Below are 16,555 nucleotides of genomic sequence, written 5' to 3'. Positions count from 1 at the left end.
TAAGCATGCGTATTTCACAAATGTGTTATGACTTAAGTAACATATAGGAAAGACCATCATAGCTATAAAAAAGTTTGGTGTCCATGTAATATAAAATGCACAAAGTAAAAAAGTAAAAGTGATTCAACCCTACTTACTTAATTAAAGATAGGTTGCTTTGTTTAGAGGGTACGTGTTCGGTTGCATCTAAGTGAATTTGAATTTGTTTAGTGTAAACATTTAATCAACAAATTATTCCAGCCCCAAACACCCTCAAAAGAGTTAAACTAATGAAAAGTGAAGTTAAATGAATAAGCAGTTTTAACCATATCAAAAATTAATATACAAGTAAAAGTCAAATAGGCGTGTTATTAAAAAAGTTAGTTCATTACTACTATTTTTTTATAATTAGGTCATGAGGTATACTCAAACTCATCTTAATTCCACATAAGCTTCACATCACTTATTTTTTCTCTTTCACTCCATGTCATACAAAGGAAATGGTTCAACTCATTTAACTCCATCTCTCTCCTATTAATATTTAATTTAAAATCAAACATTTAGTTTAATTACAAAAATAAATAATAACAAATCAATTAGTAATTAATACTTATTTAATACATATTATTCCTTTTAACCCGTTAAAAGCATAATCCATGGGCCATTTTAACATACTTAACATAAGTGGGGAGTGGTTTAATCTATCTTTAAAGTGTCATGTCATGTTAACCCATGTAAGGGTTAAAGTATACCCATGGCCTTATATTGGTTACCTGAAAATGTTATTGAAGGTGCTTGAGCGTCGTTGTAGATCTGATGCCTACCAAAATGGTAAGTTTGTTTTCACTAATAATTCTATACTTATCTTTGTTTTGTGTTAACAGTTTGAATGATAATGATAGTAACTTCAGCTGCATCTTTTGGCTATCCGATTTCTCTTAGAACATCAACTTCATCAGTCACAAGATATTGAATATCTATGTTGTTCCTATTTTCTTTTCTCCTAAATCTTCAAAATGTCTTCTAAAGGTTTGTGCATTTCTTTTATTCGTGTTAATTTGCGGTTCGTTTTAAACTGTTTGGCGGTAACGAGTCAAATAATTTGTATGTTCTGGATTGGGTTATAACAGCTAGTGGTAATTTTACATGGGTTGATATAGGCATGTTCATTGAGAAGTAGAAAAAACACATTTTGAAAACATGGATTATTTAGAAATTACATAAAATTTGAGCTGAATCGATTATATGTTGTTAACTACGATGGCAAACTTCTTTTAGTTATCCATCTTGTAAGCTTATGCATGCTATTTATCATCCGATGGACATACCAGTTAAGCTTATGGTCGTTCCCTAGTTTATGAAAATAACACTTATAATTTTTGTTGCAGATCGTGTGGTGAACCAAAACTTGAGTGATTTAACTTATCATATTATGACGGGCATGGTCCCCGTGGAGGATCTCAGGTATTTCTTGAAGCCCTTTTAAGTTTATGATTTCATTAATTCAAGTATATTTATATATGGGTTTCAACTATTTCTCCGTCTAGGACGCAAATTACTGTCGAGATCATATCCATATTGCTTTATAAGAGGAACTGCATATTATGAAGAAAAAAATTGGTCAAAGTGGTTGTCAACGACAGTGTAGAGGTCGGTTGGAAGAAAGCCCTCGCTAATTGCAGGTCGGTTGGAAGAAAGCCTTCAATAATTGCTTTCGGAAGGTAGATGATGAACACAGTAGTACCGCGACATTTGGTACGGTTCAAAACGAGTTGGATCGATTGGCACCGAGACACCTTTATCAAAATTGTATATTATTAAGATATAGTTATGTGTCAAATGGTGCAATTTTCTATCCGTTTGTATGAAAACAAGATGACATTACGGGTCCAATGCTAATTGAGAATGCTAAATAACATTGTTAGCCTTGTTCAAAACAACATTGTTTAATTGGGAATGCTGAAGTTCAATATATTCATGGTACTTAAAGAGGGCTACGTAATACGAGTTCTAGCACTACTACAAATTTCGCAATACATGAAATAAAGTGCCAATATAAAGTTTTCAACACACATATCTACTAGTGGCCTCATTCGTAATACATGAAAAAAAAGTGATAAACAAACAAAAGAAAATAAAGGCTTCAACACCCCTTGTCAACTCAATCGGCATATCCCGATAAACACCTTGTTTCCAAAAGCTTTAAACTGGACAAAATTATAAAAAAAACACAAAGTCACAAACTTGCTTCAATTTACAGTTTTCAAACAGTTTTGGTTGATAGTCTCTTTAATTTAAACAACCTAAGAGGCTGCACTTCAATGAAATATCTTTGTAAATTAAAAGTTGTGTTATACATTACAATAACAATATTATCAAAGTTTTAATATAAATATTTATATGATAACTATTTAGGAGGCTGGAATGGATTAAAAGGTCTATCGATTTGACTTTTATAAGTCAAAGTCAATAAAACTTTATAACCCATTTGTATTTTGGTACATTCATGCCATTACTAACCTTTATTATTATGAATGAATACAAGAAAAATTGCAAGAAAGAAACAAACACAAGGGAAAGGAAATCAACTTACCTTTCACTTAATGAAATTGGAGAACTTAGCCACTCAACATTTCTCTACAATTTAGATAAAACCTGCAATCAAAATGCATTATGCAAATATATTCATTATGAAACCAAATTGCATCACAACGTAAAAAAACCATTGGCTACCCCCACCTTTCAAGGAGGCCTTTATTAGTTTGTCAACTTCATCAGAAACTTTAGCCTCCACATGGCAAAGCTCTCCTTTCAATTCTTCAGATCTAAGTGAAAATCACCAAACATACAAACACATGTTCACAATGTTTAGTTTTCATAAACTTGCAGGAAAATTGTTGTATAAAATTTACATGTATGTTGCTGGTACAGGAGAGATTAGGGTCTCAACAAAAGTGCATGTTTCCCAACATTGAGCCAAGTCTTTAGCTATAGTACACGAGTTCATGTTGAGATCGAAAACAACTAGATGCGACCCCATCTGAAACATAAACTTTATGTTGTCTGAAACAAACAATGGAACTGGAACCCGAACTGAAAATAGATCCAGATTCGTTGCAGGATCAGCTACATAATAGATCGAAGCTATCTTGGTCCACGATTCACATACCCCATATATCTTATATAGCCAGACATATGTATGATGACCAATACTAGAATGATCAAAAACCATACATAATTGACCATTTAACGTTCCTAACGTTAATTCCTTTTCACCGTTAGCATCAAACGGTTGTGAAATATCTGCAAATGCCTCCTTTTCCAGGTCAAACTCAATGATTCCTCATGATAATTTTGATCAAGAGGTTTTGGCTAAGGCCCAATAAAGGGCCCCATTAAAGTATAATGGAACCGAAAACCTATAGGACATACACTAGCATTACTCCACCTTCCTTTTCTTAGTGCGTATGCCGTTACCAAACTAGTTGGTTTTTCATCCTTAACCTCAAAAGTGCAGCCGACTATCTTGTAGTCATCAGCTGCTTTTACATATCCAAACCCGTATTTAACGTAACATCCACCACCCCGTATCTTTAGACCACAAAAGGGTACCGACTTAGCCTTTCTAACGACCGGGTTCCAAATAATCAGATCTATATCAGATTCATTGGCTAGACAAATCATCCTGTTGCATGAACCAACTATTTTAACGAAGTCCTTCATGTCATTCGAAGGGTAAAGAAGACGTGTAACGTTGTTACAAAGGACGTCAGCAACGTTACAAAAGGTACGATTTGATTTTGGCCCGAAAGACGGAAATAAGTCATGTCGGTTAAGTGAAGTCCGGGAAACTAGTTGATTGCGATGTTCATTGTTGGTAGACACACTGAGATGAGTTCTAATGAAAAAAGGGTCAAATGTGGACGCATACCATAAATTGCAGACAGTGGCATGATCAATCTATCAACGGGTAGCTTCATCAAAATCCAAAGATGTTGTAAGGTCCTTACGTTTGGAAGGACCTTTGGTATCAACCGTTGTGGCAAAGCCGAAGGGGTAGAAGGTTCAGAACTCGTTTCCAAAGCAACCAAGAGCTTGACAAATTCAGCAGTTTTCAAAGACCCTTCTTGAAGAATCTCTTTCAAACTCATCTCTGCAGAAAAGAATAACACAAAATATTATACATTTGAGGTATGCATAGTCAAGTAAAAGAGACTAAAACAACCACCGACCTCGATCGCCCACAAGCATGGCCGGACCATATTCGGCTGAACCCGGCTAAGTACAACAAAGGCTTAGGGTAAGTTGTGGCCTCCGTTGGGTTCTCAAACAACAATTTGTATAACTTGACTTGGCTAGTGAGTAGACCGGGGGCGGGATCATTAATTTTAGATGAAAGAAGGCGATGACGAGTAAGTCCAGGGGTGAAAGATAAAAACACGAAAAAGAAATTGTGTTTCCATTCACGAGGGTAGAAACCGGTTGGCATTTTAGAATAACAAGGAGGATGATTTTCCCCTGATCGGCGTTCAAAGATAAACCAATCGCCGTCGGCTTTCAAGCGATAATGGCAATTTAGAAATAACTAATGATGTTTCATTGTTTGATTTGAAAGAGTACTTACTGTAGAGCTATTGTTCAAATTAAACAAACTTTAAATTTTCATTAAGACCGGTTACAATACAAATGCGGAGGAAAGAAAATTGCTTTGCATAAAAGTAAATCATGTGAAATGAAATAAGAAAACATGAATACTGAAATAAACAAAAGAAAAATAGAGCAGGTGTCTGAGTATTTCTGTTAAGTAGAGGTTCCTTAAAACAGATTTTGGGACACTCATGTGAGCTCGTCTGTCTCCCAGTGTACAACAGCCGAAGCAGTGTGTGTTTCCGGGAATAACTTAGCACCCAAACTATACTTGAAATGAGGGTGACTAGATATACTTTGTCACACCTCAACATACGGCAGAACATGCTGGGGCGTGACTAAGATAAACAAATTTAAACATTCAATATGTGTGTTTATGATCATGGTTTTTGTGCTTAAAATGCAAATTTGAACTAAATGTTTTAGTCGCACGACATGCTTGTTTGTGTGAACTCAAGTACTCAACACATGTGTATGTGTTTGTAGTGAACATATTTTTTTACCATGATATCGGGAGAGGTTAAAAACAAAACATGTGTATGTACTGAGGAAGTTAAAAAATGTTTATCCTAAAGTTAGTGTGTTCATCCAGGTTATCACATGTTAATATTTGTTTGTTCATTCACAAGTCTCATCAAGATCATCATATGTTTCGGATAGGATAATGTTATAGACGAGTTTGTCGACATACACATGCTTCATTTTATTTTCTATATATTAAATACTATAATCTTATTTCAAATTATTAGTAATCAGAATATTACTTAGTCTCTGTCTCTATTTAGAGCGTACGTAATATGCTTGGGTCCAAGTAACATGTAAAAAAATGTGTTTGGATTAGTGAGAAGGGCCTAGACGGATCAGAATATTAGCCAAAGGTCTATAAACCTGTAAAACACCATAATTTAGATGACTATGGTCTGGTTTGTCAAATTCGATATAAACTTTAGACAAAACTTTTAACTAAAATTTTAATAAACAGTAAAGAAAAAAATCAACCAAGTTGGATGTGTCGTATGATTAGCCGATTTTTATTGGTTTCACAGTTCGGTTTGACGGTTTGAGTCATATATCTTTTATTTATGTTTTTATAATAATTACTTTACATTAATCGTGTAAAAATGATTATGGACTAATGGTTGTTCGTTATTATATATATATATATATATATATATATATATATATATGTATATGTTTTGAAATTGAAGTCACAGAAAGACAAGTGAGAGTAAGATCGAAGGCATGATTGGGTTGACGGTGGTGGGGTGACTGATAGCCGAGGGGCCGTTGTTAGGTGGAGGGTCTCCGGTCAAGACCCCTCCCTCACTCTCATTTATGCTTACTTTTATATATCACTCATTTATTTAACAAATTTATAAATACATGCAGTAAAATAACTTTAAATCATTTAACCAAGTTAAATCCTTTTTCTATATTAACATTTAATAATTAAATAACTACTATTCAATTAAAGAGAAATAAATTGTTTTTATGCAGGTTTCTTATAATGTTTTAAACTAGTGAGTAATGAAGCTTGTTAGATCATTGTATTTCCCAATTAAGTTCTCAAGCTAAAATTAGTATTTGAACTAAAAGGTATTTTAAATAAACTTCAAATACTTCTAATAGTATTTAATAAGTTTTTTTTAAATAAATCTTTATGAAAAGATCATTCAGTTTAATTAATTTTGTGTGTAATTTCCAAGATTATTATTATTATTATTATTATTATTATTATTATTATAAGCAGTGTCCGATACAATTTATATTCTCAGTTTTGTTGTAAGAGTTATAAGAATGTTCATACAATAAAATTTGCGTTAATCATTAAAACTTACTAAAGATGAATATGTATGTCTCACGTAAATGTAGTATTCTTCAACAGTAGCATTAAAACTTAAGGTGGTTGCCTCATGCATCTTTTGTAACTAGGCAACACGTTTTTCGTATTTGACATGTCAGCTAACTTGTATTGTCAGTTAGTAAAGTTTTGTTATTAACTAAAATAGTGAAAAAAGAAACCCGACATTTGTCCAAAATAAATAAATAAACCCGTGGGCCGGAAAGTGCGGGGTAAAAAAAAACTATTGGTTTACTTTAATTAATTCAATTCACTTTTCTCCCTTTATAAATAATTTACAACTTACTAATTCAATATCAAATGATAAATACATGTTTGTCTGATTATTGTTTTGTTATTCTAAATCTACTAATTCTTGTACGTTATATTTCTTTGTTTCCACTATCGACACATTAAAAAATTTTAAGTAGACGTAAATAACAAATTTTGAGTTTATATTTAATTGTAAAAAAAAGCTTTACGTGGACTTTATGAGTAAATTTTAACGTTTGTGCATATTTGACGTTAAAAAATACATCAAAAAATTTAACTCTTTCTAACTTTAAATCCTAACTTTGGTCTAGGTGTGTGTGTGACAAGAAGTTGAATAAGATTTTATATTATTATTTAATAACTCACTTAAGTTCCAACTTTTGTAAATATCGTCACACTATTCGACATTTGCCATTAAAAAAAAACTGTTGAATGCACCTTTTAAAACTGTTGAATGCACCTTTTTAATAAATTTTCGTATAAACATTAATATCAAACATTAAATCTCTTAAAATATTAGTTTAATTCAATTAATTTTACTAACCTTTTGTCTTTATATTTTGCTATATTTATGATAGTTACAAATTTTTTGAAATTTAAATAAAAAATACATCCAAAAATAAAGTAATATTAAGAAAAACTAAATAAATACAAACACTTTTGCTTTAATTATCATTAATGGTACTATTATTACAATTTAAAAGTTTTTTTAAAAAATAATTAAGAAAAAACTGATATCACTACTATTACTACCGCTACCACTATACCATAATTTATCTATTTTATTAATGTTATGCCGAATAATTACAAATCACCACATGCTAATTTTATATTTTATGTTATGTTATTCAACTTTTATCGCTTGTGTTAATATTTTAACATTTTTCTATACAAAATAAAATTCGAAAATGATGTTTTATTGAAAGATTGATTTGACACCGAAGGATAAAAATGAAAAATAAAGGAAAAAAATTTAAAAAATAAAATAACACATTTACTTAAAAAATTCGTTTTAGTAAATTTATGTAAGATCGAAACGAAAGATAAATAAAAACATTTTCTGAGAATACATTACTAGAAGAAAAAAATATAAAAATGAAATGCTGACTTTAGATAAAAAGCTAATGTAAAAAGAAAACCTTTTATAGAAAAAACCAAAAAATATAATTTTTATAAAGGTGTTTTTTCATATTTTAATAACGAGTCTAGTTCGATATATTATTTTAAACAACTTAATGTTACTTACGTGAATTTACGAGAATTGAAGTATTGAACCCATCAAAGGGAGAACGACCTGATTTGATATTAATAAACCAAACCGAAAAAATAAATTAATAATGTTTAAAATTACAAATAATTAATTATTCTTTTAATAATATTAATTAATAACAATATTAATAAATAAATAGATAATACATCTTTCAAAGCATTTAATAACAAAACAATATTATAAAATAATCAAATTAAATTATAAAAAAACATACATTATAAAACGTTAAAACCCAAACCCAAACCCAAACCAGAAATCAATCACTTTAAACCATCTCTTTCACACACACACCTCTCACATACCAACACCATTCCGACCATATTACAACCAACTACTCACCGTCGTTACAACAATAACAACCCACCGGAAACTACCATGGGCAAGTACATAAAGAGTAGGAAGTCCAAGTCTTCTTCAAAGGAAGCATCTTTAATGCAACTTCCATCACTCGGTGGCGTGCTTACTCGTGCTAAAACCCTAGCTCTGCAGAAAGCTGCCGTGGGTTCGTACATTCAGCTGCGCAGTCGGCGGCTCCTGAAGCCGAATTCGCCCAAGAAGCAGCAGAAGGAGAGTTGTGGTCCGACAAACCCTAATAATAATAAGGTGCGAGTGGCTAATTTGGATAATTTGAAGCCTGTTGAGAAATTGAGTGATGATGAAGGTTCAATTGGGGAAAATGTATTGGAGATTGAAGCTAGAGGAAGGTAAATTTTTATTTTTTGTCATTAATTTCATTTTTGATTAATTTGAAATTTATAATTTGTTAATTTTTTATACAAATTAGGTTTTTTTTAACAATTTTTTAATTAATTGACTGTCCTGAATTCATTATTATTATTATTATTATTGTTGTTGTTGTTGTTGTTGTTGTTGTTGTTATTTTTGTTTAATGAATTACATTAATTAGGGTTTCTTGATTAAAAGATCAGTTTTTTTTTAATAATCATGCTTATTTTTGGTTAAGAAGCCATGTAACATCAACATTTCATCAAATTTATGGGAAAATTGAATGTGTGAAGTTTTGAGTTATGAATTGATAAACATGCCTAAAAAGTCATGCTTTTTTATAATTTTTTTTTGCTCTCATAAATACATTTTGGTTAGTTTGTAATTAACAATTTGCTATTTTTTTATACAAACTAGCAAATTAGGATTTTTCCACCTTCCTGATATGAAATTTCATTATTAGAGGTAGGCGCTGTTTACCTTTTTTTATTATTATTTTTTTATTTTACCAAGTCTTCTGCCAGATTTTGATTCTTAAATCATAATAGAAGAATTTTCTATTAAATGCGTGTCGTGAATTTTAATTTTTACCTTTTTGCTCAATGGAATACAAAAGTTACTGTTTCTTGATTAAAAGATAAGTTTTTTTTTATTAATCATGCTATCTTTGGTTAAAAAGCCATAAAACATCAATATTTCATAAAATTTATGGAAAAAAAAAATGTGTATAGCTTTTACATAAGAATTGATAAACATGCCTAAAAGGCTATTTGTAAAAGGGCTTTTCTGTTCTCTGTCATCCTCTGTTTGTTTCCAGAGTCTGCTTAAAGGAAAAGAAAGTGAAGTAATTAAAGTTATCTTTTTTTCATTATTATTTCTCCCCGTGTGTTTAAAAAGTTCTGGATTTTCATGGAAGAAATGACATCTGTTTTCTTAGTACATCAACTCTGTTTTCTGTGTTCATTTAGTGCTTCAATCATTGCTCCATGATTAAGAATAAAAATCATATTCAGCATGAATTTAGGGTTCATGTAGGTACAAGTTTCTGAATTTTCTGATATTTGATTGTTTCTTCTCATGCTGCAATCTTTATTGATCTTGAATTAGTGTTAAGTAATCATGCTTTTGATTACTTAATAGGAAAAATGTTGTTAAGATTGGTTGCATAACATTATTAGTCTTGATTTATGTTACTATATTACCATTGAACCTTCTAATTTGTCTGTTTGCTTTGTTTAATTGTGTTGTGAAACTTGCAATTTGGCTTACTGTAAGAACTTATGTGAATGATCTAACAACATTAGATTATTAGTTTTCATCTATAAAGGCATGTTTCATTGGTTTCTTTTTGTATAGTATAAATTTTGGTTCTTTATTGTCATATTTTGAATTGTATATATGGTTATAGTTGAATTTAGGGGTGTTCATCGAATCGAATAACGAATTTTCAAGTTAATCGAATCGAATAATTCGAATAATTTATTTTTTTGCTAGTATTCGTATTCGATTCGTATTCGTTTAAAAGTTGGATTATTCGATTCGTATTATTACATCCCATATTCGAAATTCAATTATATTCGTATTTGAAACTCGAATTCAAATAAATTTGAATTGATACAAATTCACATATGTCAAAAACTTCAAAAATTATAATCATCAATGTAAAACACATAAATATAAGTTTAAAATAGCTACAATACCACATGAAAATAAGTTCAAAATTAAGTATTAGCAAAATTAAGAAATATCAGTATGGGTTGTTGGGATATATTATTATGTTTTGACATTTATTATGTAAGATTTGACCCAAATTAATAAATTAAATATATATTAACATATTATATAATTTGAATTCGAATTTCGAATCGAATCGAATAAAAAATCATGAATTCGTATTCGATTCGTATTCGATTACTATACTCGAATACGAATCGAATCGAATTCGAATATTTTGAAATCGAATTCGAATCTTCATATTCGAATTCGAATCGAGTCGAATTTCGAATGTTTCGAATTCGAATCAAATTTTGAACACCCCTAGTTGAATTTGCTTAACTCATACTTGTGAAAAAATTTCCTGTGTTGTCTGTAATGTTTACAAAAAAACCTCTTTGGAACTTGTTATTCTCAGAATATTATTCCTTTCTTGTGATGCTTGTTTGTCTCTAAAGGAAAAAAACATTCTACCAACTATTTAACCTTCTATTGTGCTATTGTCTGCATGTGATATTCTTGTTGTGTCATTACATATTAATTTAACTTTGTCTTTAAATGTTCTGAGGATCTTGTTTAACTATTTCTGTTTTCTTAAATGTCGTTCTTAATGAATAAGTGTTTTATAATGATTAAACTTTATAATATTGGCTGCATTGTGATTATAGGACTACTCGAGAGACCACACCGTGCAGTTTGATTAGAGACCCTGATGCCATCAAGATTCCCAGTTCGTCCACCAAGTCAAAGAAGCCTGTCGAAACCAAACAACGAGTGCAAAATACAACATACATGCAAATCCCATCAGGCAGTGAAATGGACGAGTTCTTTACCGGCCCCGAAAAGCTGCAGCAACAGCTCTTTATTGAAAAGTATGTTTACTTCTTAATCTTAAAGTTCACAAAGTGGGCTGGTCTGGTGGATTATTCAACGGGTCAAAATGAGTTCAGATCAAAACGTGTAATTTTTTAGCTTGTCGGTTTGATTTGACGGCCAGAAACACTTTTTGTACAAAAATTTATTTTTTTATAAATAAGCCATGATTTATATGAATACAAAAACTATATTTTTTATTTGTTATGAAACACACTTTGTGCGAATTCTGACCCATTTCTTTCTTTAGCTAATTCTGTATATTTGGAATTTTTTCATAAATATCACTACTTCCCCACTTGGTCAATTCTTGTGTACATCTAAAGCATTAAAGATGGGTTCTTGTCATGTTTGAGTCATCATGTGGACTTTTTGTATCGTTTGGGTCATTATGAACTGTAAAACTTTTTGTCGCGTTTCAGTTATCATTAAATGCCTATTTGACTCGAATTGACCCGTTCGTAAGTAAATGGGTCGAAATTGTTCTCTATATTTTTCCAAGTTTATTTATTTTTGTATTTTTCTAGGTACAACTTTGATCCCGTGAATGACAAACCGCTTCCTGGACGTTACGAATGGGTGAAACTTGATGATGCCAAGAAGAGTAGTTAATTAACAGCTAATCAGGTTTCATTCCGGTTTAGCACAATTGAATATATGGTTAGGGTTAGATTTGTTTAGATTTTAATCTTAATGTGAGGATAGTAGAGTCATTCTTAAACTCCCTTTATTCTTGTTTTCTTTGTAAAGAAAGAAGCGGGACCCACCGAACCCGAGTGCAAAATGTAGATTAGAAGATCTGTAACATAAGAAAAAAGAGCTTCTAACAGTAACAGATCATCTACTAATAATTATGATAATAATAATAATAACAATAATGATGATGCTGATGTTAATGATGATGATTGTTATCATCTTGTTCAAAGGAGGGATCCAATGACTTTAGAATATTATTTTGTCTTTGTGATAATTTATATCTTGTACTGTTGAAAACTTTGAAAGATCCCTTTTTTCCTGATAAAAATTGACCTTTTTTCCCAACCTTTTCTATCTTGTTATGATGGATTTATATCATTAAATTCATGTGCATACAAAAAACACAGAACACAATGCATCTTGAAGCACTGTTTGTGTTTATATGTGACCTACCAGGCCTTTTTATCAGCTTGTGAGAAATGGTTGGTAATTGTGGGGGTGGTGGGGTGACTGGGAAGAATCTTGTTTTCTCAATTATTGTGTCAAGACTGTACTTTTTATTATAATTATTATCTTTGTATTTTTCATTTTATCTTCTTAAGCTTATCCACCATATGCATGTTTGCTTGCACATAACTTATGAAGAAACACTAATCGACCCCAGGTAGATTACGGATAATCTGGGGGTTAAATAGATGTTTCCCACGAGGGGTTAGACCCGGCAAAGATGGTTCTTCTGATAACCTGCAAAACAGACACCGTGAGCTCGTCACTGAGAAGGGGGGGTACCTCCTTGTGACCACCCTCCGGCGTGAGAATCAGACTAGATTGCTCTTGAATATAAGTGTATATTAAGAGATTGCTAGAGCAGATATCAGGTATAAGATGTAAGATACAAGATAAGATGAGATGATCATACCATTTGGGGTATTTATAGCCGAAGGTAGGTTTCCAAGAGGGTATAGCCGGTTGAATAGTATTCATGTTCTACCAACTTTGGCCTACGCACGTGCCATGCTGGTAGTTGGTGGGTAGGCAGCGGCTGACAGTGACCAGGCCTGCTGTGTACTATTCCTTTTCCACCAACTGCAGGCTATGCACGTGGTATGACAGGAGTTGGTGAGTAGGTAGCGGCTAATAGTGACATACAGTATAAGAGCATGCTGCTCGCCATACTGTTGTCAATGAGCTGTCGTATCTCTGGTCAGATCTTTTGCCCATACCTCGTCAGGTACAATACAAAAGATCTTCCAGTATCGTACGGACTGGCTCATTTGGGCGGGAGTATTCCCCCTCCCGCCTTTGTGCGGGATTGTTCCCGGCTTTGCTCATTCCTTCAGATGACTACTGAATTATTGAGAGCTAAGTGCCTTGTGCTTGTAGCCTTGCTGCGCGGGTGGCCTTCCCTGATGGCTTGTATCCGCAGCTGCGGGAACAGGCGGAGTACTTCACCATTGAGAGGCATTTCCTGCGGGAACAGCTTGCGTACTGCGCGTAAGGACGTCACGTCTCTGAGCATGGTGGGTCCTGCGGATCCAGTTGGTTTCTGCGCAGACGTCTCTCTTCAAGGTGAGTCCTGTGGGTCCAACTGGACTCTGCTGGGACCTACCTCTTCAAGTCCCCCCAGTCCAATGTTCTTCTCATGAGTGTTTAAGTGAGGCGAACTTTTGGACTTAAGCAAAGGGTTTTTGAAAAGGGTTTAGTTTTAAGGTTTTCCATGGGGATTCTTCCCGCGGAAGTCCTTATGTCACTTGCAGAAATTCCCGACTTTCCTGCTTGATCTTTGGGTATGATGCGGGTAGGTCTGTAACCTCCTCGCAAGTCAGGAGCGTTGAGTCCCACTTGTGTGGATTCTCCATGAGGTTTTGGTAGTTTTGAACATAGTGATCAATTATGTTAAAACCACCAATTCCATCTTGGAGCTTCAAACAATGTAGTTCTCGACGTTCCCGCTATGCGGGGATGTTATTCCCGTTTCCGCAAGCATTGCCCAGAAGATCCTTCTTGGTTTCAATTCCCTGCGGAGCGCTAGGTATGTGAAGGGTTTTGCCTTGACACTGTACCCACACTCGTTTTACGGTTACTTCCAAGGTATTCCTGGCGTCAATTCCCTGCGGGTGCTAAGTATGTGAAGGGTTTTGCCTTGACACTGTACCCGCACCCGTCTTATAGTTACTTGGTCGCCGAGGTATTCTTGGCTTCAATTCCCTACAGGTTCTAAGTATATGAAGGGTTTTGCCTTAACACTGTACTCGCACCTGTCTTACAGTTACTTGGTTGCCAAGGTAAGGGGTATTTTCCCGCTTACTTTTGAATCTTTTTGAAATTTTGAAATTCGAAGAGTTGGTGAAAGGATAAGAACAGTCCAAACTGTTGAAACGTCGTCCGACGGTTTCTTCTGACTGTGTCAGGACGTGCAGGAAGTTATGGTGACGTGACAGTACATGGTCATTCCAGACGCTTTTTCAGACGCGTGGGCGCGATTTTTCGGGCGCGTGGCCGCGAAATTAATGGCACGCGTCCTTTCAACAGCTGTTGCCAGCTTGCACTTTGCCACGTGTCATAGTTTCATTGCACCTGCGATTTCTCTCTTTCCGCATTAAATTCATCGCATTGATTGCGATTAGTATATAAAGGGGGAGAGGGTCCTTTGTAATCCACACTTTCACTTTTCTCTTCATCTTCAAAACGATTTCCGGCGAATACTCGCCTTTTCAGTCGAGCATTCTCTTGAAATCGTTCTCTTCTTTCATACCTGCAAGATGTCTTCTGCTCACGATCTTGAGGCTACAGCCCAGGAGGCTGGGGTGTATGCCGAGAACCCGTCATCCACGTCCGACAAGGATGACAAGAGTACTGCTGGCGAGTGCCAGTGTGCTCTGCCTGTCGATCTATATCAGTACATCGTCAGGAAGTTCATGCTCGAGTCTTTCGAGCCTGAGTTTCCTGAACCTCATCAGACGGTGTATGATGCCCCAGAGGCAAGATCGGGGTATATGCCGCATTCTTTGTCTATGGGAATCTTAGGTTCCCCTTGATGAAGTTTGTGTACCATGTTCTGGAGAGGCACGGTGTACACCTGACAGAGGTACACCCGATGGCGATCGCAAAGATTCGCCACTTCGAGTGGGTGTGCCGGATTCTGGGCGTTGAGCCCTTCGTCGACCGCCTGATGACCTTCTACTCTTGGAGGTGCATCCAGGGGTGGTATACTCTGATAACCCTGATCAATGGTTTGAAGATTTGCGCAACCGAGCGCAGTCTTCGTTCATGTAAGCGGGAGTTCTTTTATATCTCCGCTCGCGCCATCCTCTTGCCATGAAGTTTAAGAATGGGCAAGCACTCCCTAGCCTTCACGCCTCCAACTACCAGGAGGCGGAATGGTTCTCAAAGATTTCCCGAGTCCAATCTCCGGTTTACCGCTTTGCGGAGTCCGGGATGGTGATGCTCGGGATGAGCCGGGTGTGGAAGGATGCGGAGGCGTAAAAGATCCCGATCGTCCTTGAATACGGTTTGAACTCTGTCCCTTACGGTATGCTCTGTCTTCTTTGTTTATATAGGTTTGTCTTCTAACTGTTTTTCTTTTATTTCAGAGGGGAACGACTTGCAGTCGCTCCTGCATCCGCGGGAGGCTGATAGTCGCGCTCGGATGGGTACTCGTGCTCTAGATGAGAACGAGTTGCCCATCCTTGAACAGACGGCGGATCGGTTCGTGGAGGTCTACCCGCCAGGCCACGAGATCCTGAGCGCCAGGCGGCCAGGTAAGGCGTTATTCAACCCTCGACCCCTCAATGCTGAAACATCTGCTGGAATTCCTCTAATCTTGTGTTCTGATGAGGAATCCGCAGATGGTCCTCCGTTGGTGCGGAAGAAGAAGGCTGCCGGCGGGAAGGGGAAGGCGAAGGTGGCCTCCACTGCCGATCCGGTGCCTCGGTCTGATTCAGAGACCGAGAGTGAGGAGGTGGCGGGGAACCCTGGTAGTGATAAGACCACTGCTCTGGAGGCTGCGACGACTGTCACCTCCGGAGAGCCCAGGATGACGACGGTGAGCGGCGTAAAGAGGCCGACTCTATCGGGTTCGTCCCCGCCTGTCCGCACCTTTAGGCTCAAGAAAACCCGTAAGTACAAACTTCCTTTATTTTTGACTTCATAGCTTTCCATCATTAATACTTATCTTCCTTGTGCAGGCGTGGATGCTACCGCATTCCAGGGTGGAGCGGGGAGGTGTACCTCCGGACCCATGACGGTAGGCTTGGTCAGCCTACCTGAGGCGACGACCCAGGCGGCTGCGCCTGCTTCAGTTGCTCACCCAGTTGAGCCAACTGTGATGACATCACCGCCGGCTGTCAGTGCCATATTTACTGAATCTTTCACTGAGCCGGCGGTTACTTTTTCTGCGGACTCCGCAGCGGCGACCATGGTTGTGAGTTCACCTACGGTGAGTTCACCTCCGTTGGTTTCTACTAACGCGGCGGCCTTCACCATGCCTCCTCCGTCATCGGCAACGACGGTCGATCCTTCAGGTATGCTTGGGGCTT

At 35.6% G+C, this 16,555-nt stretch overlaps 1 protein-coding gene across 1 annotated transcript; it reads left to right on the top strand.

The window, feature by feature from the left end:
• The first annotated feature begins 8,282 nt into the window (after positions 1–8,282).
• LOC143549997 (cyclin-dependent kinase inhibitor 4-like) lies at positions 8,283–12,545 on the top strand. The gene is made up of 3 exons (XM_077040750.1): positions 8,283–8,713; positions 11,117–11,320; positions 11,849–12,545. The coding sequence occupies exons 1-3, from the start codon at positions 8,385–8,387 to the stop codon at positions 11,931–11,933; spliced, it is 618 nt and encodes a 205-aa protein (XP_076896865.1). The 5' UTR covers positions 8,283–8,384; the 3' UTR covers positions 11,934–12,545.
• The last annotated feature ends 4,010 nt before the right edge of the window (positions 12,546–16,555 follow it).

The sequence above is a fragment of the Bidens hawaiensis genome, unplaced genomic scaffold, assembly GCF_021521415.1.
Source record: "Bidens hawaiensis isolate Kalapana, Puna unplaced genomic scaffold, B.hawaiensis_p1.1 tig00015891_1, whole genome shotgun sequence".
In the NCBI taxonomy this organism is placed as follows: Eukaryota; Viridiplantae; Streptophyta; class Magnoliopsida; order Asterales; family Asteraceae; genus Bidens; species Bidens hawaiensis.
The sequence above is the reverse complement of the archived record's forward strand: the minus strand, read 5'-3'. Positions and strand labels throughout refer to the sequence as shown.